The sequence below is a fragment of the Tetranychus urticae genome, chromosome 3, assembly GCF_039701765.1.
Source record: "Tetranychus urticae isolate SD_2017Ah chromosome 3, NJAU_TeUrti_SD_1.0, whole genome shotgun sequence".
Classification (NCBI taxonomy): Eukaryota; Metazoa; Arthropoda; class Arachnida; order Trombidiformes; family Tetranychidae; genus Tetranychus; species Tetranychus urticae.
Genome location: NC_142960.1, coordinates 4,309,872 through 4,337,403, shown reverse-complemented (window position 1 = coordinate 4,337,403; position 27,532 = coordinate 4,309,872). Strand labels below are relative to the sequence as shown.

The 27,532-nt window shown below is 32.3% G+C and overlaps 9 protein-coding genes across 11 annotated transcripts in view; 2 read left to right on the top strand and 7 right to left on the bottom strand.

The window, feature by feature from the left end:
• Positions 1-213: 213 nt before the first annotated feature.
• On the bottom strand, positions 214-4,679 carry LOC107371244 (cationic amino acid transporter 2). 2 transcript variants are annotated; one of them, XM_015939273.3, is made up of 12 exons: positions 4,528-4,679; positions 4,254-4,313; positions 4,021-4,162; positions 3,788-3,955; positions 3,002-3,726; positions 2,137-2,385; positions 1,918-2,073; positions 1,122-1,845; positions 927-1,063; positions 696-865; positions 507-615; positions 214-447 (listed from the first exon to the last, which is right to left on the bottom strand). In XM_015939273.3, the coding sequence occupies exons 5-12, from the start codon at positions 3,105-3,107 to the stop codon at positions 326-328; spliced, it is 1,773 nt and encodes a 590-aa protein (XP_015794759.2). In that variant the 5' UTR covers positions 3,108-3,726; positions 3,788-3,955; positions 4,021-4,162; positions 4,254-4,313; positions 4,528-4,679; the 3' UTR covers positions 214-325. The 2 variants fall into 2 exon arrangements, with proteins under 2 accessions (XP_015794759.2, XP_015794757.2); XM_015939271.3 differs by lacking the exon at positions 4,528-4,679 and having other exon boundaries at positions 4,254-4,471.
• Positions 4,680-5,446: 767 nt separating this feature from the next.
• On the top strand, positions 5,447-6,765 carry LOC107371253 (uncharacterized). Its single transcript, XM_015939282.3, has 2 exons — positions 5,447-5,693; positions 5,867-6,765. The coding sequence occupies exons 1-2, from the start codon at positions 5,644-5,646 to the stop codon at positions 6,693-6,695; spliced, it is 879 nt and encodes a 292-aa protein (XP_015794768.2). The 5' UTR covers positions 5,447-5,643; the 3' UTR covers positions 6,696-6,765.
• A 529-nt stretch (positions 6,766-7,294) lies between these two features.
• On the top strand, positions 7,295-8,791 carry LOC107371252 (hydroxymethylglutaryl-CoA lyase, mitochondrial). The gene is made up of 4 exons (XM_015939281.3): positions 7,295-7,334; positions 7,400-7,743; positions 7,864-7,953; positions 8,033-8,791. The coding sequence occupies exons 1-4, from the start codon at positions 7,302-7,304 to the stop codon at positions 8,523-8,525; spliced, it is 960 nt and encodes a 319-aa protein (XP_015794767.1). The 5' UTR covers positions 7,295-7,301; the 3' UTR covers positions 8,526-8,791.
• On the bottom strand, positions 8,765-10,287 carry LOC107371243 (uncharacterized). Its single transcript, XM_015939270.3, has 4 exons — positions 10,170-10,287; positions 9,779-9,920; positions 9,134-9,322; positions 8,765-9,045 (listed from the first exon to the last, which is right to left on the bottom strand). Exons 1-4 carry the CDS (start codon positions 10,240-10,242, stop codon positions 8,916-8,918), a joined length of 534 nt encoding a protein of 177 aa, XP_015794756.2. The 5' UTR covers positions 10,243-10,287; the 3' UTR covers positions 8,765-8,915.
• A 517-nt stretch (positions 10,288-10,804) lies between these two features.
• LOC149093206 (hormone-sensitive lipase-like) lies at positions 10,805-13,866 on the bottom strand. The gene has a single exon (XM_089269459.1). It carries the CDS (start codon positions 12,708-12,710, stop codon positions 10,929-10,931), a length of 1,782 nt encoding a protein of 593 aa, XP_089125585.1. The 5' UTR covers positions 12,711-13,866; the 3' UTR covers positions 10,805-10,928.
• A 904-nt stretch (positions 13,867-14,770) lies between these two features.
• LOC107371246 (uncharacterized) overlaps positions 14,771-27,532 on the bottom strand; it is a 57,611-nt gene continuing 44,849 nt past the window's right edge. Inside the window, exons 2-3 of one of the 2 annotated variants that reach the window (XM_089269461.1) lie at positions 15,826-16,391; positions 14,771-15,430 (exon numbers count right to left, since the gene is read on the bottom strand). In XM_089269461.1, the coding sequence (XP_089125587.1) occupies positions 14,905-15,430; positions 15,826-16,391 (1,092 nt within the window). In that variant the 3' untranslated portion in view covers positions 14,771-14,904. Of the gene's footprint in view, positions 15,431-15,825; positions 16,894-27,532 lie in introns of those variants that run through there. The other variant, XM_015939275.3, reaches the window with a different exon arrangement.
• On the bottom strand, positions 17,248-19,310 carry LOC107371245 (uncharacterized). The gene is made up of 2 exons (XM_015939274.3): positions 18,214-19,310; positions 17,248-18,023 (listed from the first exon to the last, which is right to left on the bottom strand). Exons 1-2 carry the CDS (start codon positions 19,200-19,202, stop codon positions 17,423-17,425), a joined length of 1,590 nt encoding a protein of 529 aa, XP_015794760.2. The 5' UTR covers positions 19,203-19,310; the 3' UTR covers positions 17,248-17,422.
• LOC107371251 (uncharacterized) lies at positions 20,515-22,680 on the bottom strand. Its single transcript, XM_015939280.3, has 2 exons — positions 21,455-22,680; positions 20,515-21,264 (listed from the first exon to the last, which is right to left on the bottom strand). The coding sequence occupies exons 1-2, from the start codon at positions 22,447-22,449 to the stop codon at positions 20,649-20,651; spliced, it is 1,611 nt and encodes a 536-aa protein (XP_015794766.2). The 5' UTR covers positions 22,450-22,680; the 3' UTR covers positions 20,515-20,648.
• LOC149093205 (uncharacterized) lies at positions 23,085-25,003 on the bottom strand. The gene is made up of 2 exons (XM_089269784.1): positions 23,807-25,003; positions 23,085-23,636 (listed from the first exon to the last, which is right to left on the bottom strand). Exons 1-2 carry the CDS (start codon positions 24,796-24,798, stop codon positions 23,120-23,122), a joined length of 1,509 nt encoding a protein of 502 aa, XP_089125910.1. The 5' UTR covers positions 24,799-25,003; the 3' UTR covers positions 23,085-23,119.

The following is a 27,532-nucleotide window of genomic DNA, read 5'->3' as shown; positions in this document are numbered from 1 at the left end:
CGGTATCGATAATAAGGTCCAATATCGATAATTATTATCGATAACGATAATATCGAACATAACTGGCCATGAACGTAGCCTCTAACAAATGAAATGTAAAAGCAACTTTCCGAAAACTTCTCAAGTCACATAACCGACCATTGAAAACTAACAAGTCATTTAAATGCTAGCAGCGGCAGTGATAATTTTAAAAATGAATAGCACAATAACATGATAAACAAACAAAATATTAGCTAAATTGTAATAATCAACAAAAAGTACAATTTGGTCAAAAATTATATTAAAAAAGTCACATTTTAGATTTTGACTCAGATTCAGGTGAAATTTAGTGTTCCAATGTTCCATAGCTTTTCCTACGAGTATATTTTTCAAAATCATCTGAACTGTTTGATTTTTTTAGATATCCAATGCTGTTTTTGATTCCAAAAGTAAAATATATAATAGCACCTGAAATAATGAAATAATTATTAATGCTAGTTTTAAAGTTTGATTGATTCATGAGTTACCGAAAAGTGTCCAAATGGTAAATCGAGACCAAGTCAAAAGAGTCAATCGACTCATCAAGTAAAGATTCACGAAAATACTTAAACATGGTAGATAGGGGACCAGAGGAGCCTAAAAATAATGGTTTAATAAATTTCTAAATTAATACAAATCCTCTTCAAAGGGTTTAATATTATTCTGAATCAACTTACTATGTAATCTTTGCTACCATAGCGTGTTTTTTGAGGTTGGTTACTTAAAACCACTATAAGAAAAACTGTTATTAATGCTAAGATTAAGCAAAAATATCCAGCCAATGAACTTTCAGGAATGAACTGTTGGTATATGAATAGAGCTGTGACCAGAACGAAGATCATTAAATCTATTGGAATAAAAAATTGATTAATTCTCATTATCAATCGTTAATGAAATATAAAACTTACAAATACTTTTAAGGAGAAACATGATTAGATGAGATGTTGATTTTAGTCTGAAGTAACTTCGAATCAATCTTTCGTCCCATCTTTTTGGATAGTCGTCTGGCATAAGCAAGTCTTCCGTCTCGTTTAAATCGACATATCTAGAGTATCAAAATGAAAATGATTACAATCTTTTAGGAATAAAAAATGAGCTTTTACCTTAAAACTAAGATTGCTCCGGCAACAATTGCGTAGACTAATAAAGTGCCAATTGAACCAAGATCAGCGAGATCCCGAGATTCAAACAAAGCAGCCAAAAGAGCAGCCAGAAAACCAGCCAGTAAAGTTGAAAAAAATGGTGTTTGTGTTTTAGAATTGATTTTGGAAAAAAATGAATAAACTAATCTATCTGAAGACATGGCATAAAGGATTCTTGGAAGCGGATGAAGAGCACCAAAAACGGCTCCAATCAAGCTTGTTAAGGCTCCAGCTGTTATAATTAAAATAGGAAAGCCTGACCAGCCTAGCATCTTGAATATTTCATCCCATGGTGATGCTGTATCTTGATAATAATAAGGTGTAACTAGAGTTGCAACAAAACTGGACAAAAATAAAACCGAGGCGACAATTATAACAGTAGCAAAAATGCTATATGGAACTCGTTTCTTGGGATTTTCAGTTTCATCTCCAGTAGTTGCGATACAATCGAAACCAATAAAAGCCCAAAAAGCTGTTCCTGCTCCTGATAACATTCCATTGATACCATAAGGGAAAAAGCCTCCAACTCCGTATCCTTCTGGTATCGATGATTCTGGTAATCTCCAGTTTGACCATTCAATAGCCGTCAAGCCACAAAGAATTATGAAAAAGGTTGCGTAAAGGTTGACCAGATTGAAAACATGAATTACTCTGATTGATTCTCGAACCCCAAATCCGATAATTACTGAGGAGAAAAGTAGAGATGTTAATTAGATTGAATCAGAATAGTTAATTTAAAGCTGCTGTGTTCACTTACCAGAAACAGCTAAAACTGTCATAAATGATACTGGGTCGAAATACGGAGAAAAAAACGGAATATTGATTGGAAAATAATTTTTAAAGATGTTGGAAAATGCTCCACCTAGGAATCCATCAAGGTATTCAGATAAACCACGAGCAGAACATGCTGTGCCTGGAAACGCAAGATATCACAAATGATATTAAGTGTGACTTTGCAATTGATTGGTAAACTGACCGACAAGATATTCAAGTGAAAGATTCCAGCCAATTGTGAAGGCAACCAATTCACCAACAGTAACGTATGCGTAAATATAAGCTGATCCTGCTTTTGGTGTTATACTACCAAATTCAGCAAAACACATTGCTGATAAAAACGCGGCTAAGCCAGCAAAGCCGAATGAGATTAAAGCTGATGGACCAGCTTTTCGACTAACTATCTGACCAATTATTATATAGACAGCTTGACCTAAACTAGAGCCAACACCTGGAAAGCAAAAAAAAACGATTAAAGTTTCCTGATAAAAAGACCCATTTGAAGTAGAGAAGTTTTTGTTTTCAAAAAGACTATTTCTTGCCTTAAGTTTTACACATCAACTGTAAAGTTATTACCCAATATCTACCAGAATCACCTGAAATTATCTAAACAATGGAACTAGATATTTAACAGCTGCAAAAATCGACATTACACAAAAATATTTAAAGCCATTAATAATTTGAGATCAAACCATAAATCAATAACCAGACAAAAAATTGAAACGGTTAAAAATTGAGCTTAGCATAAAAAACGGATGCATGAATAAGTATTGAAATATAATAGATATTTTATGTATTCGAAACAAAGATTTAAGGTCGTAATGATATTGTCAACTGTTTACATCATGTAAATTACATGTACCTAAGAAGTAAGAATCACCTGTAAGAATGAAAATAATATTCAAGTCAAGTCGCATCTAGAAGCTTTTCAAAACACAAACTATTAGAAAAATATAAAAGACGGTTGACCAAGACAAAGGTGATTGTTTCTAAACTTAGACCCTACGATGTAATATTATTATATTAATATATTAATGCTGGAACTGTCAGGGTAAATATGAACTTACCTAATGAAATGAGATCGAATGAATTTAAACATCGCTTAAGCTGAGTCTTATCCTCTTCCGATTGGATTGGTTTCCTTCGGGTGAATTTATCAATAACATTAGACATTGTTTAAAACAATTTTTGGTACTTCAAACATGGACGAAGGTCGATACATTTAATAACAATAAATATTTCTTAAAATGATATCTTGTGTATAAAGAAGTAAAGAGGTAACACAATAAAAAAATTACAAAGAAACCGGTTTTAAGCCGACTGTTGAAGCAACTGGTTGCTTCTTCAGCTGGTTTGCAGAGCACAGAGACTCTCTCTGTCAGAGAGTAAAATTGACTCAATTGAGGTACAAAATTACCTTAAGGCTTACAAACTCGTTAGTTAATGTTGATCTAGATTAGTGTTGAAATCATTGACTTTAATTATTTCTCATATTAATGAGCCATCCAGCTCTGAAATTAGTCTAGTGAGTAAATATTAAATTTCGTCGACTTTATTGATGAAATTTCATCAAGAATAAATTCTGGAATGTCCAAGATACCAGAAAGTTTAATGCTGTACAATATGTAGTTGAACCAGATTTGCCTTGATGTTACTTGGGATGTTGAAGTTTAACCAAGGAATCCAATTAAGTGGGCCAAAAGAGCATTGAGTCATCAATTCACCTTTATCTGGTTCAAGTTCAGTTGGTTTATCATTTTGTCCACAGAATATTTTAGTCGGAATCGGAATTCTAGTACAAATATTGAAAAAAGCATTTTAGTTTGAATTTATTCCAATGCATCTGAACTTACCTTTCCGTCACTAACTGCAAAACAATTTTATCAACATAGACAGTATGATTAAGGTACATTGCACGATCATTTCCAGTCCATTTTATACTGATTTTGTTGATTGTTTCCAATGAATGTGTGGTTGTTAACAAAAACATGTAACTCTCATTGAAACTTATGCTATTAGACCTATTAGAGTAAAAAATGTAACAATTACTGCAAACAAACAAGATCGGGTATCAAGCTATTCTCACTTTTGGTCAAGGGGAAGATAATTATTTACATCAAAAGTAGAATCCGTATTCCCTTCAAGATTGATCAAGAATTGTCCTTCAACAGTTTCAAATTTCTTGGATGGATCCGATGTCGTGAATAAAGTTACATTGTACAGATAAACTAAAAGTCGAGTATCAAATGCAAAGTTAGTTAGTTAGGATCAATTACCAAAATTTAGCAGAGCAACTTCAAATATTTAAGATTTACTCACCACTTTGACCCTTTTCGTAGATTATATAAAGCTCATCGTCTCTTATGACACTTGAATGAACTAAGTTAAACACAAGAACGTAAATTGTTACAAAAATTATATTTTTCATTTTAAAATCAACAGTTAGTTATAACATTAGGTGTAATCAGAAGCTGTGAGAAATGCAAGGATTGAGTACAACAAAAGTTTGATACAGAATGAGTTAGACTTGATACAAAGAAAGGATGAGAACTAACATTAGTTCAGTGAATCAAGAAAATCAAGAAAATAATACCTTTAGGTAATAACTGGCTGATAATTAATAGCAGTTAATTATCTGTTGTATTAATTGGACAATCGAAGAGCCAACAAATTGCATTCATAAAAAAAGTTATGATTTATTAGTAAACTTCATTTGAAATTAGTAACCCTTGAATGAAGAGCATATTAAGATTGGATTCTAGCGCAATTAATTTACGATAAATTGTTATCAAATCTCATTTAAATTACGATAAAATGATATCACCAAATCAGCGTCATCTAGTGAGCATAAATCTCTCTTTCCTGGTAATCAACTTTAATAGATCTTTTCACGACCATTAGATGGAGCTTTAAAAAATGCACTCAACTTGTCAATACGATTTGTTTAAAAAGTTACATTGTAAGTTTGATTTGATTGCAATTAATTTGACAATCAATCCCAATTAGAGTCTCATCTAAGTGCAATTGTTTTAATAACATTACCATTTCATTGTGTTATTCAAAAAATTGTTCAACAATCATTAACTTTGTCTTACATTACAAATAACTAAGGGCATTGACTTATAAAACGAGGAAGAAGCACTTTAAATCATTAATAAAAGTAACCTTAGGCTATTAATGATTTGGGACAATATAATTATCTCTGATTGTTATGTTAAGTCTGTGATCATATAAATGGTTAAATAAATCACATATTTCTGTTCAATTGAGGTCAGATTGTCATAGTTCAACTCAAACTCGATGATAGGTTCAAATTTGTTTCATAAAACTATTGATGTCGAGAGACTTTTGTGACAAAACCTCATTCAAAAAACCTAATAGATTTACTATTAAATTTCATTCTGTGCATTGTTGATTAGACCCGGAAATCATGGCAATAAAGGTGAAGTCATGCAATCATTTACTTTGGATGGTTAGATGAAAGTACAAAGAGAAACACTTATTCTTGAAATGAACCTGGACTAACAGGTTTTCACCTGGAAAATCAAACCAAAGCCTTTCAAGATGTAAAGACAATTTGAATATAAACTTAATCAGTTCCAGTGTCTAGTCAAACTTCATTTCAAAACTCAAGTTGAAATAACAAAATAGATATTCATTTGTTTCAATTTGTTTCTCAGCAATATCAACTGACGCAGCAAAACCAAACATGGTTGTGAATAGTGATAAAATATCAAATGAACCCAGGGAAGATTCAAGGTAAGTCTGGCTAAAAATTGATTTATTAAACTCTCAACCCCTTATTTACCCAAAATATACAAGTTTTCATGATCCAATATCAAGTTTAATCATTTGCAAATTTGCGATAAATCAAATCAAACCTCTAATAATGGTTTCTTAAAAATAAAAATTACGATAATTTGAAATTGCAGATCGATTGATGATGTTGAACAATTACGTAAAGAGCTAATCAACTGTCCAGAATATGCATCTTGGGATGAAGCTGACCAGAAATTGATAAGTCAATCAAACTACGTGATGAAAGCTTTTCTGGAAACTAATTTGTCTTCTAAACGAGCCTTACAATCAGCAAAGAAATTATTCTCATGGAAATCGGAAAATAAAATAAATTCATTGAAAGCTGAAAGTTTCCCGAAAGAATTGCATTCCATTACTTTTGCTACTCTTGTACCTTCCAATTGCGGCGGAGCACCAACATTAATATTACGATTGTGTTTCCCTTCCCCACCAAAATATCTGCTTCCACTTGTTTATAAATACGTTTCTTGGAGTGTCGAGAAAATGATTAAAATTATCGATGTTAACCATTGCAAGCCAAGATTGATTATTGATTGTGCCAATTCAAAGATTGATTTGTTCATCATCAAGGAAATTATCAACATTTTGGTCTTCATTTATCCTCCGTTTATTGAATCGCTGACATTTTGTAATATGGACTGGAAATTTAAAACCATTTATACAATAATTCGAACTATTCTGCCTGGATTCATTCGAGATTTGATTGCTGTATCCGATCACTCAGTTGTCAACCAGTTAACAACCAAAACAGAGGATTTACCTTGTTATTTAGGAGGATCAATTTATAATTGTACATATCAAGAGTGGGTTAATTGTGTGAGCTTGAAAGAGTTTCTTGAATTGAAAGGTTTTGCTGATAAACAGATTGATGAAAGCATCAATTATGTAACCAATGTGATCAATAAGTTTGGTAATGATGCTCCAGTGAAGGCAATACATTGAAGTTTCATTGGTTTTAATTTTAATTGAATAATTCAATAAAATTTCCCCTTTTAGTTTCTGATCTTATAAAGTTGACGTTATTTACAAATTTGCTTTTCATCAAAATATCCATTTGTATTAGTTTTACATTGAAGTGCACATGGAATTACCTTTAATACCTTTCAAAGCTTTATTTGTCATTTTGATGAATAAGTTTGATGATTTTCAATTTATTGAAATGGAAAAATTATTTGCAAATTGCTTTGATCATGAGTAGCAAATCTTGGAATGGGATCGAGTAGATCTGCTGTAGTGTGAAGCCAATGCATTAGCAATTATAAGATCTTTCTGATTAATCTTATATTTCTGACATCTTTAGACCTTTTGAATATTAAATTTCTTTTTTTTATTGGGCTATAAATTAATGAATGTGCCATTTAATGAAAAATCAAGCAAAATATCATATTTAATTGATATACGGATACTGATACTTTAGATAGGATATCTTTTTATCCATCTTTTCAAGTATGATTGTTTATCAATAGTGATATCAGTAAATAATTGTTTAGATAATTGTTAACAAAAGGAGCTAACCATGCTGTGTTTACTTAACAATCAATTGCTGTGATGGCTTCATCAATCAACAGGTTAATCTCTCGGGTTAGTGAATTTTAAAATAATTAAATCAGTGATTTCTAATGAATGTTTTCCCTCTTTTTTTGTAGAGCTTCAACAACCTAAGGCTTTACCCATCTCCAGTCAAAATCGTTGAGGTTGGACCTCGAGATGGATTACAGAATGAGAAAAAAGTGATCGAAACGTCCACGAAAGTGGATTTAATCAACAGGTTGAACAATTGTGGTTTGAAGGTGATTGAAGTTACTTCATTTGTCTCACCAAAATGGGTACCTCAGATGGCTGATAATAAACAAGTGTACAGTCAAATTGAAAAGAAACATGATGTGAGTTATCCTGTTTTGGTGCCAAATCTGAATGGATTGGAAAATGCGATCAAATCTGGTGTCAAAGAGATTGCTGTTTTCTCTGCCGCTACAGAAGCTTTCTCAAAGTAGGTCCACTCAATGAGCAATTTTCCGTTTTCAACAATTATCCGATAAAGAAAAAACACGTGAAATCTGGATGCTGATTTTGCTGCAACTAATGCATTTATAAATTGTTTTCTCGACAGGAACAATACCAATTGCTCTATCGAAGAAGGTTTTATCCGAGTTGAAGAAATAATGAAAGTGGCATTGAAAGCAGGCCTTAATGTCAGAGGGTTAGTATTTAAAAATTTAGCATGATATTCGTATCATGGCAGATTCTTAATTTAAACTAATGATTTTCATTTTTTCTAGATATTTGTCTTGTGTCATTGGCTGTCCATATGAAGGTCAAGTTGATCCCGACAAGGTTACTCAATATGCACAACGGTTGCATGAAATGGGATGTTATGAAGTTTCTCTTGGAGATACAATCGGTGTTGGAAATCCCGGAACAATGGAAAGGTTATTAGAAAAAGTAACTCGTCGCATTCCGTTGGATTGTTTAGCTCTTCATTGCCATGATACTTTTGGAATGGCTTTGGCCAATATCTATACAGCTCTCCAATTTGGTATTTCAACCTTTGACTCGTCAATCGCCGGTCTCGGTGGATGTCCATACGCTCCAGGTGCCACTGGAAATGTAGCCACGGAAGATTTAGTATATATGCTTCATGGTATGGGCATTGAAACTGGAATCAATTTTGATAATCTTGTTGAAACAAGTTCATTCATCTGCTCTATCCTCGGTCGGGAATCTGCTTCCAGGGTAGTGAGAGCTTTGCGTGCCAAAAATTCCAAATGCTGACGGCTTGATTGTTCAGTGTTGTAAAAATTTGATGCCGGAAAATGCAATTTGTTAGCGAATGAACCAACAACCCCGCAAAATATTCTTGTAAATAGCAGCTAAATTGTAACTCAAGTTCAAAATTGTTATTCTTTTGGGAAAGCCTTGAACCCCTAACCTAGAACGATGATTATTTTAAATCAAAACTCAATTATACTTTTTTCAATACATTTTAAACAATTGAATGGTCACTTTACTAATAAATTAGTAATAAGTTTTGTTATTTATCCCGAACATTACATAAATTTTTAGATTAAGCAGTTAAGATATTGCATAAACAATTACAGAAGTGACTTTTATAACCCTGTTGATATACGATTTTTTGGACAGACATCCATATTTTAGTCACGATTAAGCAGTGAGTCCCGGGATCGGGTAGAGAGGAACTGGAAGGCAGGTTTCGAAGAGTTCACCTTCGTCGTGTCTTATTCCTACAGGCTTCCTCTTTTTTCCACAGTAGATTCTGGTTGAAAGAGTAGTTCTATAGAAGCAAAAAAACTCATTAGTTACGTTGATTTGATTGGTCTAATAGTCAAACGAAAGATGAAAGGTGGGTGAAAGATACTTACATTCCTCGCTCAAGTTGGTTAGCCTGAAGTGTAATCCGGTCGAAATAAACTTTGGGTTTGTTGATCAAGTAGATAGGGTTGAATGGTGATTTCAATGTCCATCTCAAATGAACGTCAGTGATATTTTCAATCGGATACTGTGCAGCAGCTGGGAATGAGTAGCTCTTATTGAATTTTATTTCATCTCCACTGAAAGAAGTAAACAAGATGTTTTATTAAAAATATTTTCATTGTCATATGTGATAAACAAAACTAATTATATCAATCTAATCAACATGCTATTAATCAACCATAATTTGTTTCCTGTTTGACAATATATTATTGATTAGAAGCAATACTTGCACAATTCAAAGGACGGTTCAAGAGGTTCAATTATCTTGATCAAATAAAGTTAAGGTAGTAAGTAACTCATGATGCGATTATTTCCGACTTGTCAATATTTTTGATGAGCTTAACCTAAATCTTACGACAAATACAAAACTATAAGAATGAAATCTTTCAGTTAGACTTGTAATACTTCTAAAAGTGGATTTTATCTACAGTCATCAAATTCAATTCAACAGCTCAATCTTAAACCAATAAGAGTTTTTCATGAAAATAAGTTGACAAAAAAATGTGATAAGATGGGTATTAAATGTAACTTACTCAGGATTTAGAACGATGTAATGGCTGAAATTTTTACCAGCAGCATCTTTTCCTTTCATGTCAATTTTGAATTTTCCAGTGACACTGTCAAATTTTCGATCCTTGTCCGATGAGGTGACAATAGTAACATTATAACCATAAACTGGAGATATTAAAGAAAAAGAGCAAAAGATTCAATCAAAACATAGGATATGTGGTCAGTTTTCAGAAAGTCTTCAAGTAAAAAGCATTCGAAATTCAACAATGTCGCTCAACATTACGAATCTAAATGACATAACATAGAAACATATAAAGTCAAGCAATACAGAGAATAGCGAAATGCTTGATTTTCAAAAGACAGATGATGGTGACCAATGTAAACAAGGCTAAAGGTTGTTTGGAAATTACTTACTGTTGGCGTTGCAGACTTCATGGAGGGATGAAATAACAAACAGGAATATCAGAATACAATAGAAGTTATTCATTTTTGGTATTTTATGGAGGAATCAATATAATAAGTGAATCGATTAACAACGAAGTGAAGTCAATTTACCAAACGCGAAAGTTTATATATGAAAAAAATGGAGAAACTTGAAAAACTTGCTAGTGACCTCTAACGAGCATTAAGAGCATAACATTTCATTTAATTCACAATTAAAATAAATTACGCTTCAGGATAAGATGAGACAACTCACAAGGATTCAATAACAGCCATGATTTTTGAAAGCTTGCCAATCTTCACCACGAAAATCATCTCTAGAAACTTGAAGAGCAGCATTCATTTTGGTTCATCATTGAGTTTTTTGCATAACCTTACCAATTAAATGGTGAATCCTTACCTTCAATTTCAAGATTCGACTTCTCAGAACCTTGATTCAGCGAATCAAAGAGATGATTATTGATGCTTGAAGCAAATTTTCGTCATCAGTTGGTTTTATGTACACACAAACATGACAAGTGATTGAAAGTTAATAAAAAATGAGCTTATCATGGTTGAAGCTTTATAAGAACTAGGCTTGGTTTTGAATAAATCATTTAAAAATTGAGTTTCGTTTGATATTGCAATTGTTGCTTGAGTAATTTATTACAATTTTCATCAGGCTTTTAGAAAAAATATAGAATTTGAAGAAAAAAAATTCACTAAAGGTATGTTTAAATTAGTCGTGAAAAGTTATGAACAAACGTCTTTAAGTCTCTTAAAACAAAATTCAGTTGCTTTATAGCATTCATTGCTAAGTGAATAATAGCCGTAGAAACCATGGGCCATGTTTTCGATCACATCAAATGATAATTTTCCTTTCCACTGCTTGGCTAATTCAATGCACAGGTCCAAACAGGGGTCGAATTCAGTTGAGATTAAGGATAATTTCAAATCATTAATAGCGTCGAGATCATAAGATAATAGAGGGGAAATATAAGGTAACGGTATGCGAGATGCTATCTTGTTGGTTCGAGAATGAAATTCATCTGGATCACAGTCATGCCAACTTTTACCTTCTTTGATCCAAGTATGATAAAAATTTTCGAAAAATGTTAAAGCTGTTGCTTCTTTCAACCAGGGCGGTGATGATGTCTCAGAGCCATTGTTCTCATTGTTATTGTCGAAATCAAGGCATTCAGAGTCGAACAGAATTCCTGTGCTGTATAATGAAATACAATGCATAATCAAAGAAGGAGAGAGAAAAAAATCTACATAGGTGAGCAGAAAGGATGAGAAAACATTCGGAGCTCCTATTGAAGGAAAAGGACAGATACCCATGAGAGCTTCAGGATAAAGAGAAATTTCCGATGGAGAGATCAATTGAATATCCCGAACAGCACAACACATAGTTAAAAGAAGAAAAAAACCAGCAGAATCTCCAAGACAGATTATTCGTCGAGGTTTAAATCCAAGGGTTTTGATTACATCTTCACCGCCCTTGGTTAACCAAAAGTAAACATCGATAAATTCTTGAAGTGCGCACGGATATCGCACAAAACGACTGTAAATGACATTTACAATAACCGCTCCATCCAATTTTTGAACCCAATCACGTAAATAAGATTCATGGAATAGACGAGCATCAATTATGAATCCGCCACCTTGAGCATGAAGGATAACGTCACCAGAGGGTATGAGAGATTTGCTTTTCATAAGATAACAGAGAACTGGATTTTTTTCTTTATCAATGTTGCTTAGATTCTCGTGGAAACTGTTGTCGGCTGATTCAGAGAATGGTTTTGTGATTCGACTTCCATCATCTGGAACTATCCATCTTGATTGCCTTGGAACCAACAACTGTTGAAAGTCAACGCCATTAACGATGCAGAGTAAACTGCTGTAAGCTCTACTGAAACAATTGTTGACATAATTAGAGACATTCATGGGAAAGAAAGGGGTTGCTTTCCAGGTTGCGTAAGTCAAAAGAGTTCCATACTCTTCATTAGATATCGATGCTAGCAATGATTTTGGTAATTTATGAATCAATGCAGTGCTTAAGGAAAACAGGTAAGGAACCCAACGGGAACTTGGTGTCATCCAGAAGAAAGCATGATATCCCCAATAATGCTCGAGATGAGACTCGATATCTGCAAAATGTTGTTTAGTTCCAAGGAAGAGTTCACTGGCAATATTCTGCATTGTTTTCTCAGGAGGATTTTGAGTTTCCTTGGAAAAAATTATAGCTCGTTCTGACATTGCAATTAATAGGTTGACTACTCCAACAAGTGATTCTCTGTTGATCTTGTTACTTTTCAAACTTGGCTTAATAACATTGGTTGTAAATAAATTACACAATTTCACGATACTTCTATATCCATTGTAAGGAAGGTCTTTCCAATCATATCGAGGTCCTAAATGTATCAAGGTTTTACACAGTCTTGATAGTTTTTCCAAGGAGTTAATCAAATTTTCCAAGCCTTTTGTTTGATCAGACAGTTTCAATTGGACCACCAATGCATCCATTTGATCCATTTGCTTCCAGCTGATGATAATGGTTAACAATAATGACAGTAATAAATTATTGTTTATACAATATAAAATGATTGGCAGAGACGACAACTATAAGCAAGTAAACAAAAACTGAGACCACTATTTTTTGAGAGTAAGCTTGATGTTTTGTCCATGGAATGGTTTCAGAATAGCAGTGAAATAGGGTAGCATTTCAAATGTACATTTTGATTGTGAGATAAATTTTGAGTATCAGATCAAAAGAGATTTACCATGATCAACTAAATCTCAAAGGCAATACATGCAGAGTTATCATTGATGGTGAAGATTTTGTAACGATAATGGTGAACAGATGCATAAGCACTTTGTTGACTGTTGACTGGTTGACTATGAATATCCAGGTCAGGGGCAGAATAATCACAGAATCATTTACTCATAATCACCTTTCGATAATCAGACATAAATTAAACCTAGATAAGGGACACAAATGACTAGCCATAGAACAGGAAAAATTTTAAAGACCAATTGAAAGGAATCACGACAGTTGGGACGTTTGGAACGTTTTCAACTGAAACATTTGCAATAAATAAAACTTATTTATACCCGAATTCAGGGAAACAAAACAAATAAATGGTTGAGCGGCAACATGATAATTATTTTGGTTGCCAGTGGCAATATTGTGAAAATAGTGAGCTATCGATACCAATGACAAGTAATGGATCAACTGAAAATAGCCAATTTTTGCTATTTAACGAGCAAATTAACTCTTTTTAGGCTCGCAACCAATTGTCCTAAATCAACTTATTTTGTATCAATTAGCAGTTTACAGAAATGTCAATAATATTTACGAATATTATCTAATTTTTAGCAGGTTGTATCGCAGTTTGAATCTAATGGATATTTGATGCTTTTTCATGAAAATAAAATTATAAATAACAACTTGTTTGCTGAATAAAGACTTAGATTGAACCCAAGTGATAATTTATCGTGAAATTGTAGCTAGAAATTGAAATAGCCACAAGCCAAAACTCAAGGAAATCAAGTTAGTCGATGATCAAGTGATGCAGGGAATTACTAGTTAATGATGTAAATCGACAAAGTTTAAAAATTTTTCGAGTTATTTAATAGTTGTATCAAAAATTTAAAATCATTAAATTAAAACTCGTTGTCGATTTATTTCTAAATTTTCTTAATAATTAGAAATTAGATTGCACATGCTTCAGTCTTGCTATTGTTGATCAGAGCCGATATAAAATTTTGCATATGAGGTTGAGCCAAAAATCTTTTAAACCAAAAAAAGGTTTTCTTTTTCTACATTGTTTCTTCTGAAAAAAATGCAAGAGAAAGATATTTTACATGTATATCTGAAAATCATGAAAACTGTTCATTTTCTTAGCTAACGATCGTAAGTATTTTTTCATGACATTATATTGATGTAAATAATTGCACATACAATTGAGAAATGATCAAATGAGTTGAAAGGAGCTGAATTAGTTGGATTTATAGCATGTGATAAGTGATGGGTTATTGATGTTACAAATTGATCTGGATTCCTTATTTATCAACCTGACGAATAGAAACGAGTAAATAATATCGAATATCAATGAACACAAAACTTACCACAATATGCTTGACTTTTAGTCGTAAAAAAGATAGTTTGATGAAATTATGAAAGTCCATGTAGAAAATGATTTAATTAAATGCGGTCAGTTTAAAAAGTTTTAAAAATATTATCAAAATAATCGGTATTCCAGTGATTTGAGTCCCGATTAATGCAGGATCTAATAATGTCTATCATAAAAAACTGAGATTGACCTGCTCTAGTTCATCAGCAAAATTATGACTAATCATGCGATCAAATGGGCTACATTCTTCATCGTTGATATTGACACAAAAGATATCGATTTTTTGTATCTATCAATGGCAGAAAATTTCTGTCAATTAATTTTGATCTGCAAATCTGTATCATGCAATTTATCAACCACGGCAAATTGATTTGTTTGAAGGGACATCGTCGATAATATCGATACTTCAATTGATGATTGAAAGACGAAAGAGGAATGAATAAATAAAATCACACAAAATCCAATGATTACAAAATTTATTAAGTTTAATCATTCACCAAAGGTGAAGTTTTGGTTTTTTTTTGCTAAAGCTCAAGGATTTAATTCTGTGTACTGAATTGGGGCAATATCAAAATAAATAATCATAATTTCATTTATGAAAGTTCAGGATTCATGTAAGATCTGATAGCGTCTATCGGAAGAAAAGCCGAAGTAAAAGCTATAAGTTCATCAGAGTTCATTTGACAATCAGTAGAATCATTATTAATCTTAATATCGATTGAACTCCATTCTTTACTTTTGACGTTGTAACAGAGGAAGTCTTTTGTGGTCTTATCCACCACAATAACTCGATCATCATTAACTTGACTGGAAGTTATAAGTAAATCCTCGAATTCCCCAAAAGTATTTTTGAGTCTTGCCCTCTCGATCTCCTGGAAAACAGAGTCAAACCGAATAAAATAACGGCTGCTTGTCAACATATAGATATTATCACCCAAAAAAGTAGCGTGATAATCTTTATGGTCGAACTTCTCATGCCAACTACTTTGAATATATGCACAATGACGAAATTTATAAAGCCAAATAAACTTTTCTGTAGTTTCGAGGTGTGCATTTTCAATAACACCGTTTGGTGATGATGTTGGATTGCCGTGGCTAACAGGTGCAAAGCTCTTTGCTCTGAATAAATGAATGAATAAGAAAATTTTTTGATTAATCACCAGAAATGATCGAATGTAATGAAAATAAGTCAAAATCAAGGTTTCATTTGAATCACATAAGCTGCCTTTCTAACGAATGACATTCTACGGATTTTAGGCTAAATTTTGAGGCTTTGTTTCGCTTCAAGACACATTTATAATTGATTGACAATGACAATCAATCCTTTTCATGTAATATGTTCAATCATTCTGTTAAACAATTCCATATTTGAGATTCAGTTCACTTTGTTTAAATATTTTGCAATTATTAATCTTCACAAAGATGTGAAAAACATTAGCTCGGCAGATAAAATTATAAGAATATATCAGTGAGAATGAAAATATGCAATGAAATGACAGAATCAATTCACTCACTCTTTTCTTCCATGAATGTATAATTCGATTTTAGAATAATAGTTTCTAGAAGTTGAAAGGTCAAGCCAACGATATTTACTGCAGCTCCAATCGATTCGAATTCCTCTCTTTCCAGAATCAAAAAAGATATCAGAAACATGTTCATCATGAAAAGCGTGTAATGATATTGATTCATCTAATTCGACTTCTCGACCGAACAACTGAACAAAATTAGAATCAATTACTTTGACGTTTAAATTTGTACCAATCAAATGTTCGATCATGATGAAATAATTTTGATTAACGCGGTTGAAAGCACGATGACAATTACTTTTTTTACGCTGCCACAATACTGGATGGAAACCTGTCGATTTAAGAAATTCATTTTTCTTTATTTCTGAAAAATCCACATCTGTCAAGTGATGCCATCGGACTAAATATAACAATCTTTCAGCATACCACATTCTAGACCTAGAATCATTATTGACCCATCTAGCGATAGCATTCAATACTTGTTTTTCGGAATGAACCACCAGATTAAGATTAAGTATGTATTCAACTACTTCAATAGGATAATTTAACCAAACCTTTGTGTTTGCTATCTTCAAGAAATGGCGACAGATGAAACCATTGAGAGCTTCTGAGTTGATACATCTAGATGCTGCAGTAACTTGAGGTATAACAATGGGAAGATGTTCAATTGTAAAATTGTCATGAAAATAGGTAACACAATCATCCATCAAATCATTGTCCATACCAAAATAATCGATTATGTTGCACAAATTTATCACGGTTGCCATTTCAATGAGCATGTAATCAAGTTCAACACAATTGAGAATCACTTTTAAGGCTTGTTCGTTAAAATCCAGTTCAACTTTGTTTTCCTTTGATTCCCTCAAGTCATGGCTCAACATCTTTTCAAAATAAGGTATCTCACGAATTAATTCCTTGCTAATACGATGTTCCTTTGAACGGTTCACTATTGTGATTTTATCGCCAGTTTCTAATAAATCCATAGTTTGAGCAAAACTTCAAAAGTTTCAATTTTACAAGGTTGACAGGCACGAAAAAATCTCACAACTTTGTCAGTTAAACAGATGATTTAACGGTAAAGTCTATTTTCACTCAGGAATTATCTCCTTGGATTCAATCCATTGATAAGTGATACTTGACTCCATTGGATCAACAGCTTCTGGCGGTAGTTTTGTTTTGCCCTTTCGTTGATACCAATCACGATTATATTCAGAATTAGAGATTCTCATTTCTCGTTAGTTGAGTATTTTTGCATAACATTGTATTGATGTACGGTATAATTGCCCATACAACTGTGTAAAAATAAAACCATCACAAGAAACAAAGAATTGACTTTACAAATTGATCTGGATACCTTCCCTATCAACTTTATGAACAGAAATGAGTAAAAATAATGAATGACCACAATACTTATCACAATATGATTGCTTTTTAATCGTTGCAAAAAATAATTTCAATTAAATATATTTTTTCAAAGGTTTCGAAATAAAAGTTGGTTTGAATCAAATGCATTCAATACAGTTAGTTTTGTTATTATTGACAAAATAAGTGCTATTCCATTGATTTACGCAAATCACGTGCACAATCAGTCACAAGTGCAAGATAAAATAATGTTTATCGGTAAAAAGGCTGAGGTGAAAGTCAACAGCATATTGGACTTCCTTTGATCACCAGTAGAAGTACAAATATTAGCCAAAAGACCAAATGGAGTCCATTCTTCGTCTTTGACATTGAAACACTCAACAACATTATTGGATCTGTCGATCAACAAAACCTTATCATCATGTGATGGCTTGGAAGTTAAAATTAAATCACCCAAGTTTGATGTACCTTTACGTTCAAACGTTTTCATCTCTTGACTGTCAATATTAAACTGGATCAATGCACGACTACTTGTCATGATATAAATTTTATTATCCAAAATAGTTGTCAAAACATTTCTTTCTGAACTATTAAATCTCGCAATCTGACCATCAGTTGGTGCTGTCCAACAACGCAAGTTTAATTTATATTCAAACCAGTTGGGCAAAATTGGTGACCTAGTACCTGGCAGGAAAGGCGAAGGAGTACAGGAGATGATATCTTCCGTCAACAAAACGCACTTATCATTGAATTCTAGTAGAGAAGCTCCGCTAGTATATTTACTGGCACACATAGAGCGCGTAGCCAAACTAGTTTCTTTTTCCCTAGAAAAAAATAAAAATAAGAATAATCAGTGATATAATGCGAAATTTTCTGCTGAATAACTAACAACATAATGGCAATGAAAAATGAATGCATGATACGAACAATTTGAAAGATCGGAAAGGCACTGTAATTGGTGTTTGACAGAGAAAAACATTTAGAATAACAGAATCACTCGCTCGCAATACTTACTCGCTCTTTTCAAGCATATATTCTTGAATTTTACAATGAGATTTAAATTCCTTTGAGTCAATCCAACGATACTTATTTTGATCCCAATAAACACGAATCATCTTCCTTGCCGAATCAATAGCTATATCAGAAACAGTTTCGTTGTGAAAAAGATGCAAAGGCAATGATTCATCTAGTTTGATGACCCGTTTAATGAATGGCAGAAAATTTCTGTCAAATACTTTTATCTGCAAATCTGTACCATCCAATGTTTCAACTAGGACAAAATAATATTGATTCGTTCGGTTGATGCAAACACCATTGCGTTGATCAAGCGGGCTAAATACATCTTTAAGGAAAGAAAATCTGATGAAATCATTTCCCTTTATTTCAACAGAATCCTTATCATCCAAATGGCACCATCGAACCAACTTTAATAATCTTTCAAGATAGCCCTTCCTGGAATTACGCTTGAAATGGATCCATTTCATGATCGCATTGAAAACTTGTACCTCTGAATGAATCATTAAATCCTTATTGCAAATACACTCAATGATTTCAATAGGATATTTTAACCAAACAGTTGTGTTTGCTATCTTCAAGAAATGGCGACAGATGAAAGCATTGAGAGCACCAGAGTTTATGCAATAAGACGTATAAGTCACTTGTGGAATCACAACTGGAAGGTGCTTGATTGAAAAATTATCACCAAAATAGGTAGCGCAATCGTTAATCAACTTAGTGTCCATTCCAAAATAATCAATTATGGTGCACAGGTTTATTACATTTTTCATTTCGATCAAAACATGATCGAATTCAATCCAATTTAGAAATAATTTGAAAGCTTGTTCATCAAAATCGAGTACAACTGCATTTTCCTTTGATTCCAAGCATTCATGGTTCAACAATCTTTCAAAATAAGGCACTTTACGAATTAGTTTTTTACTAACACGATGTTCCGTCGATCGATTCACAATTGTTAGTTGATCATCAATTTCGAATGAAGCCATTATTTCTTTTCACAGATGTGGATTAAAACACAATAATGTAATTTAACTGTACAAAAATCAAATTTAAAATGTTTGAGTAAAAAAAGATGTAGTTTGAACAAGAATGTCTGTTAGACTGGACTTTCACACATTTTACAATTACAAAAACGCCATCTTTTGTTAACTAATCATAAACCTAGTCAGTTTACCCAGTGAATCTTCAAAAATAAGAAACGAGAAAATTTTGAAATACAAAACATACGTTAATAATTAAAGTTACGACCACTCTTTGCTAAAACTTTCAACAGTTCAAATTGTTTAACATGATTTGTAAACTGATAATTCTTCTGAACTCAAAGATGATCGTTTTCTTAATTAAAATGACTGAGATTGAAACCTCTCAAACAACCATTAGTACATGTGATGCATTTATTTTACATTCAAAAACTTGTAATTTGATTTCCTCTACTGATTGGCTTGTAAGAATAGTTGCATAAAAAGCGAAAAGATCTAAACAAGAAGAGGGTTCACAAGTGTTTATATCGAGTTAGATGTAACTGTTTAACAATAAAAATAAACTGATCTAACGAGCAATTTAAAAGATCGGACAAGCATTTGAATTTTCAATCAACAGATACGGGGGAAAATGTAGAATAACATAATCAATTAATTACTTTTTCTTTACAATACATTTATGGATTTCAATGCAGTGAGATTTATAATCATTTAAACTAAGCAAACGATACTTTTTTTGATTCCAATCAACACGAATACAGTGTAAACTCCTAGCATGGTGTTAGCTAACTATTTTAACCAATCAGTGAATGATTTTCACTCCAGTTTGGCTGAACTGAATGGCGCCAGTGCTAGACTTTTGTCTTACTTTGAAAGTGACGCATTGAGATAACAAACTTTCCTCTTCTGGGCCAATTTTAACTTCATTTTAATTAAATAACTATTTTGAGTACATCAATTTATTAACATTGTGAGACTGATTACACCACCAACTACAGTATTTGGTAGTTAGTTAGTATACGGTAGTTGTATTCACGTTATTTTGTATTTATCAGTGAATCTTTTTAATTGATTTCCAATCTTAAGTAATTCAGTCAGTACACAAAGAAGAGTCAAAATCAAGTAGTGATTGAACCATACAGCAACCAATTATAAGAGTTGTACAAGGTGGAAGGATGAGTTGACATCCAATCGTGAAATAATTGAAATAATTGAACAGAGCCAAAGAATTGATGTTACAAATTGATCTGGATACCTTATCCATCAACTTTAAGAATAGAAACAAGTAAATAATGAAAATGAATGACCACAAAACTTATTACAATTGGATTGAATTTTTATTCGTGAAAAAATAAGTTCAATTGAATATATTTTTCGAAGGCAATTTCGAAGTAATTTGATTTGAATGAAATGCACCTAGTTTAGTTTTCGATAACAATAGTAAAATAATCATTATTCCATCGATTTTCGTTCACGTGTAATGCAAGATCTAATAGTTTCTATCGGTAAAGAGGCTGAGGTGAAAGTTAACAGCATATTGGACTTCCTTTGATCACCAGTAGAGCTACAAATATTAGCCAAAAGACCAAATGGAGTCCATTCTTCGTCTTTGACATTGAAACACTCAACAACATTATTGGATCTGTCGATCAAAAAAACTTTATCATCGTGTGCTGGCTTGGAAGTTAAAATTAAATCACGCAAGTTTGATCTAATTTTATTTGCGAATCTCTTGACCTCTTGACTGTCAATATTGAACTGGATAAATTCATAGATATTTACGGGATCATTTTTTATGATATAAATTTTATTATCCAAAATAGTTGTGAGATAATTCATGTCAGAACTACGGAAGAATGTCTCAATTCGGCTATCAGCTGGTGCTGTCCAACAGAACAAGTTTATTGAATAGTTTTTAGAAATAACTCCAGTAGCAAGATTAACAGGTGTACAGGAGATGAGATTTTCTCCAACCAAAACAAACTTTTCATTGAATTCGAGAAGTGAGCCTTCGGGAGTATATTTAGCAGCATATTTGGTGTAAGCAGCAAAAGGATAGTATTTTTCCCTGAAAGAATTGTAAAAAGAAAAATAAAGGAATTTGATAAAGTGCAGAAAAAATTTTCTACCGAATAATCGACAATAACTGAAAGGCAATAATTTAAAGGATCAGAAAAGCACTGGAATTGGAAATTGACAAAGAAAAACAGAATTATACTAAAATAGAATTTAGAATAATAGTAGAACCGTTTACTTACTCGTTCTTTTCAAGAATACCATTGTGGATTTTATAATAATGAGATTTATAATCATTCAAGCTAAGCAAACGATACTTGTTTAGATTCCAATCAACACGAATCATCTTCCTTCCAGAATCAAAAATTATATCAGAGACAGTTTCATTGTGGAGAAGATGCAAAGGCAATGATTCATCTAGTTTGATGACTCGTTTGATAAAAGACATGAAACTTCTGTCAAGTACTTTGATTTCCAAATCTGAACCATCCAATTCCTCAATCAGGATGAAATAGTATTGATTGATTCTGTTGAAGGAGCATTCACCATAGCATTGGACAGGCGTGCAAAATATCGCTTTAAAGCTCGTATATTTGATGAAATCATTTCCCTTTATTTCACACAAATCTTTATCATCTAAATGACACCATCGAACAGATTTTAACAATGTTTCAAGATAGTCCTTTCTGGAATCAGGCTTGAAATTGACCCATTTCATGATCGCATTGAAGACTTGCATTTCTGAATGAATCACTAAATCCTTATTGCAAATATATTCAATGGTTTCAACAGGATAGTTTAACCAAACCTTTGAGCCCGCTATCTTCAAGAAATGGCGACAGATGAAAGCATCGAGAGCACCAAAGTTGATTAATTTAGATGTTGGAGTCACTTGTGGAATCACAACTGGAAGGTGTGTGGTGGAAAAATTATCATGAAAATAAGTAGCGTAATCGTTGATCAGATTATTGTCCATTCCAAAGTAGTCAATCATGGTGCACAGGTTTATTACATTTTTAATTTCGACCAACAAATGATCGAATTCAATCCAATTTAGAAACAATTTGAAAGCTTGTTCGTCAAAATCCAGTTCAACTTTGTTTTCCTTTGATTCCAAACATTCATGGCTCAACAATCTTTCAAAATAAGGCACTTTACGAATTAGTTGTTTACTAATATGATGTTCCGTTGATCGATTAACTATTGTAAGTTGATCATTAGTTTCCAATGAGTTCATGGTTTTTGCAAAAAGGAAAATTCTAAAACAAGATTGTAGATTTTATTGAAAAAAAGCTAAATAACAAAATCAACAGACCATTTAGTTTGAATCAAACTGTCTGGTACACTGGACTTTCACACATTTTAAAATTGAAAAAGCGCCATCTCTTGCTAATTTATTATAATACTCTATTAATCGAATCTGTGTACTCATGTAATTTATTCTTATTTTGTGCATTCAAGAAGCAATCATTTCATTTCAAGAGTCATTTGACCTGCCAGCTATGATACTCGTGAACAAGCAAATGTGACCGGATATTTACACTCACTGCGATCAAATATCGGCTTTTTTAGAGTAATTCTGGTAGTGGAGTAACTATTACTGATTCTGGAGTAAATTTTATTTCCGAATTTCCAATGTATTTTGCAAAATCGTCAAAATTTCAAAATAATTTTTCAGTTTTAATTATTTATTAGTCAAAATTATGTCAAGAATATGATCTATAAGCTCTAGGTTGACCATTCCAATCACAATCAATGTTGACAATGTAAAACTTGTAACTTGCTTTTTTTAGCGAAATTGCAACAAAGTTTAGAGAAAATTGCAAAAAGGTTTTTTTACATTCAAAATGAGTGTAGAAACACGATATAATATAATCGTTGCTTCATTTATTCAAATTTAGATCAATTCAAAGTTTTACGGCGTTCATCGATAGAAACGTCGAGGTGAAAGTTAAAAGCTCATCAGATTCTCTTTGACCATCAGCAGATCTGCTATCAAAATTACTGATTCGTCCCATAGAACTCCATTTGTCAGTTTTAACATTGTAGCAAAAGAGAGCTTTAGTAGACTTGTCGATAATAATAACTCTGTCGTCATTAGCTTGAGTGGAAGTTAAAAGCAAATTATCAAAATCGAAATCTTTTAATCTTTGTATTTCGACCATCTTGTACTCGAGTTTGCCATCAAAGTTGAACTGATAAAATTCAAGATTACTTTTTATTATGTAAATATTGTTATCCAAAACAGTTGCCAGATATTTGTATCCAGAGTCGACGAAGTGCTCATTAATATCTTCAGTAGTTGGAGTTTTACAGCATCGGAACCAATAATTATTATCACGAAACAAAACAAAATTATCGTTAGCTTCAAGAAGTGAACCTACAGAACACGAATATTGATATCCTTCTTTAGAATATATTTCGCTATAATAAGAAAAAAAATATTTAAATAATGATTAATACAAGTAATGAATCATCAAGTTCAGAAAGTTTTCATCATTGGATAACTAAAATTCAGTATAATAAAATGAGCCATAGTTTTACAATTTTATTATACAAATTGAGACGGGAAAAGATGAAAATTAATTACTCACCTTCTCTGATCTTCAAAAACACATTTACGAATTTTAAGATAATGTGATTTATAGTCAAGTAGACGATATTTTGCTCGTTCCCAATCAACACGAATCATCTGCCTTCCAGAATCAAAAAGTATATCAGACTCATGTTCATTGTGAACAAGATGTAAAGGCATTGAATCGTCTGGTTCAACCACTTTATTAATAAGAGGCAGAAAATATCTGTTAAGAACTTTGACTCGCAAATCTGTAGCATCCAATTTTTCAATGGCAACAAAATAGTTCTGCTTGTTAGTTCGATCACATTTACAATCACACTTTCTTTCGGCCATGGGGCAAGGTAATGATTCAAAGCCTGAAGATTTAACCAATTCATTTTCTCGCATTTTAGATAAATCAGTATCTTTCGAATGGCACCATCGGATTAACTTTAACAGTCCTTTAAGATAGCACTTTCTATAACCAACTTTGAAATTGACCCATTTCATGATTGCATCGAATACCTGCATTTCTGAAGAAATCATAAGATCCAAGGCACAAATATACTCAATTGTTTCAATAGGATAATTCAACCAGACAGTTGTGGCCACTATTTTTGTGAAATAGCGACAAATGAAAACATTAAGAGCACCAGAATTGATGCATGCAGAAGTTTCAGTAACTTGAGGTATAACAACGGGAAGATGTTCAATTGAAAAGTTGTCATGAAAATGACTTATACAGTCATCTAGCAGATAATTTTTGACACCAAAATAGTCAGCAATGGTGCTTAGTTTTATTACATAATCCATTTCAATGAAAATAAAACCGCATTCCAACCAATAAAGAATAATTTTGAAAGCTTGTTCATCGAGATCCAACATAACCTTGTTCTCCTTCGATTCCTTCAAATCATGGCTCAACATCTTTTCAAAATAAGGTATCTTACGAATTAGTTGTTTACTAATGCGATATTCTGTTGATCGATTCACAATTGTTAGTCGACCATCGATTTCCAATGAATCCATCGCAAATGCACAAGTTTAAATTCAATCACAAAATTGTAAATTTTCTTGAAATACAGATTACTTTGCAAAATCAATATAAAATGTAATAACAGACGATTCAGTTTGGATCAGACTGTCGCGTACTCTGGACTTTCACACAATTTATAGTTGCAGAAAAACGCCCTCTCTTGTCAATAATCATCAACTTCGTTAATCAGTTTACCCAGTGTATTTTCATAGACAGAGAGGCATCAAAATCTTTTTCACAAGATAATTGTTTTCTCAATTAAAAATGATTGAGATTGAAACCTCTCAAACAACCATCAGTACATTTGATGCAGTTATTTTACATTTACTTGTGAAAATCCTGAAAGAATCTTGTAATTTGATTTTTTTACTAATTGGCTTTTAATTGATAGTTTAAATAGCGAAAAGATGTAAACAAGAAAAGAAATCACAAGTTTTTACATCAAGTTAAGTATTAGCCTCTTAATACCATGTTTATATGTTCGTTTCTGTGTTGTAAGTTGATCAGGGACCGACTTTCCTCGTACAGTAAATTCACACTTATTTTGACCAAAAAAACAGCGCCGTCTATTATATTGCAAATAGTAAGACGAGATTACTATTTAAGTTATCCTAGCACTGCTTATGGTAGGGCTAAAGCTCTGATACCAATAGATGGCTCTGATTTTTTGGTCAAAATAAGTGTGAATTTACTGTATTGTGAACCATATTGTCCACCAACCATATCTAACACATCCATCATTCATAAACCTCAAATTGATCACATACGAAATGTATGTAAAACGGAAAACGATGTAAAGTCAACTGAATTCAGAAAACTCTTGTTCTTATGCTCTAAAATTATTTATTCAATAAAATGATCAAAATTGGTTTCAGTTCTTTTCAGAAAGTATCAAAAATCAAGTGCAAGGATAATCAGATAGAGTCAGATCAGGGAAGCATGTGGGTTAATTTTTTGAGTTGCACATTGAAAGTTGTAATCCTTTCAAACACACATAAAATAACTGAGCAAATCAAAACTATTTTGTCGGTTTTTTTGACCTCATGAGTTTCTCGGAGCTTTGATCTTTGATAAAAAGAAACAATTGCAACGCTATTTATAATTAGACAATTGTATTTGTTTTCGTATTTTCGTGTATTAGTCGTTAATAACAGAGATTATAACAATTTCGACAGAGTCGTTTGTTTGGTTAAATATTATGAAAATTAATAATGGTTAACAATCTTGGTCAATGAGAAAATCGTCGAAGTTAGTTGTACCAGACGAATTGATTTTTGATAAGTAATGTGGGTTAATTTTCATGGGTCATTTTAAGTTTAGAGGCACTTGGAAAAGTCTTTTTGCCAAAATAATTGTAGAATCACTGTATCCGAAAATCGTTGTTTCATTCATCCGAGTTCAGATGAAATAGTGTAAAGGCAGAAAATATTAAATATTTTGACTCGCAAGTTCGCAGCATCCAATTCTTCAATGGCAATAAAAAAGTTCAACTTTTATTCAATATTTACAAAACGCTTTCCAGTCTCTAATGTAAAAATTGTCTCAGTATTTGTAGGCCAATTTGATCCCTGATTTGATAAAAAAACTTTGATAATTGTTTTTTTCATCAAGAATTTGGGTCTTATAGACAGAAGAGAGACAGGTGGGAGATATGAACCTGAACTCCTTTCGTTATCTCACATTTTCCGGTCACTAAAGGATCTTCTGAAGATTCGGACCAATAGATTTTATTTATGAATCTTTCAACTGGATACGAGTGTTCAGCAATATCAGACAGTGGCAATAAGTGACCGCACGATTTGGTAAATAAAACAGAATTCGTTAAATAACCATCACAATCGTTTTTATCAGAAAACCTATGACAAAGGGCATCAAAACTAGATTTATATTTGGTTCGTAAAGAGTTGAGATCAAACGCAAATTGATATGGAATCAGTAATCGAACTTCTGGAATTTCATCGATCATATCCATTAGTTAAGCTCGATATTTATCGATTAGACAAAATTTAATCGGTTGGTTAAAGAAACGTACTCATCCTCATCCTACTCATCCTGTAGATAAATCTTTAGTGAAAATTCATCAGACTTGAACATTTATAACATTAAATTACTGAGTTCATATCAAACTCCTCAAATATGCTGTGAATAACCGAAGTAAATTTTCGGTAATAAATGAATATTGAATATCGAGGAAATCATTATAGCTTGAGCTTTTCAATAACTTCCTTTGATTACCAGTAGAGATACAGTTATTAGCCATAAGACCAAATGGACTCCTATCTTTATTGTTGATAGTGAAATAATTTGAATAAACTGAAAATTGGCAAAACCACAGAAATGATTATTGAAAGATAAAAATATATAAAATACCATACTTCCTGCTTCCATACATCATGAATCATTTTCCTTACCGAATCAAAAACTATATCAGCAAAAATGTTTAGTGTGAAGGCAAAGCATTGATTTATGTAATTAATTTAAGACCTGTTTAATGAATGGGAGAAATTTCATTACAGTACTGAGCTTTGATTTGTTTGACGAAAAATTGATAGTTTCGATACTTGAATTAAAATCGAAACGCGCGACGAATAACTAATTTCAAACAAAACCCAATGATTACAAAGCTTCATAAGTTTTATTATTACCAAAAGGTGGTTTTGTAATGAAAGCTCAATTATTAAATCCATCAGTGTTTTGAGTCTGAAATAATAATAATTTTATTTATGA

Coding starts and splice junctions, on each gene's coding strand:
- LOC107371244 (XM_015939273.3), bottom strand. CDS start 3,107: ATGTCTAATGTTATTGATAAATTCACCCGAAGGAAACCAATCCAATCG. Junction 866..926: donor GTTTCTCCTTAAAAGTATTT/GTAAGTTTTATA, acceptor TTATTCCAATAG/ATTTAATGATCTTCGTTCTG. Junction 616..695: donor ATGGTAGCAAAGATTACATA/GTAAGTTGATTC, acceptor CATTATTTTTAG/GCTCCTCTGGTCCCCTATCT.
- LOC107371253 (XM_015939282.3), top strand. CDS start 5,644: ATGGTTGTGAATAGTGATAAAATATCAAATGAACCCAGGGAAGATTCA. Junction 5,694..5,866: donor GAACCCAGGGAAGATTCAAG/GTAAGTCTGGCT, acceptor TTGAAATTGCAG/ATCGATTGATGATGTTGAAC.
- LOC107371252 (XM_015939281.3), top strand. CDS start 7,302: ATGGCTTCATCAATCAACAGGTTAATCTCTCGG. Junction 7,335..7,399: donor TCAACAGGTTAATCTCTCGG/GTTAGTGAATTT, acceptor CTTTTTTTGTAG/AGCTTCAACAACCTAAGGCT. Junction 7,744..7,863: donor GCTACAGAAGCTTTCTCAAA/GTAGGTCCACTC, acceptor TTTTCTCGACAG/GAACAATACCAATTGCTCTA.
- LOC107371243 (XM_015939270.3), bottom strand. CDS start 10,242: ATGAATAACTTCTATTGTATTCTGATATTCCTGTTTGTTATTTCATCC. Junction 9,921..10,169: donor TGAAGTCTGCAACGCCAACA/GTAAGTAATTTC, acceptor TAATATCTCCAG/TTTATGGTTATAATGTTACT. Junction 9,046..9,133: donor AACCAACTTGAGCGAGGAAT/GTAAGTATCTTT, acceptor TTGCTTCTATAG/AACTACTCTTTCAACCAGAA.
- LOC149093206 (XM_089269459.1), bottom strand. CDS start 12,710: ATGGATCAAATGGATGCATTGGTGGTCCAATTGAAACTGTCTGATCAA.
- LOC107371245 (XM_015939274.3), bottom strand. CDS start 19,202: ATGGCTTCATTCGAAATTGATGATCAACTAACAATTGTGAATCGATCG. Junction 18,024..18,213: donor TATATGCTTGAAAAGAGCGA/GTAAGTATTGCG, acceptor ATTTTTTTCTAG/GGAAAAAGAAACTAGTTTGG.
- LOC107371251 (XM_015939280.3), bottom strand. CDS start 22,449: ATGAACTCATTGGAAACTAATGATCAACTTACAATAGTTAATCGATCA. Junction 21,265..21,454: donor GGTATTCTTGAAAAGAACGA/GTAAGTAAACGG, acceptor CAATTCTTTCAG/GGAAAAATACTATCCTTTTG.
- LOC149093205 (XM_089269784.1), bottom strand. CDS start 24,798: ATGGATTCATTGGAAATCGATGGTCGACTAACAATTGTGAATCGATCA. Junction 23,637..23,806: donor GTTTTTGAAGATCAGAGAAG/GTGAGTAATTAA, acceptor TTCTTATTATAG/CGAAATATATTCTAAAGAAG.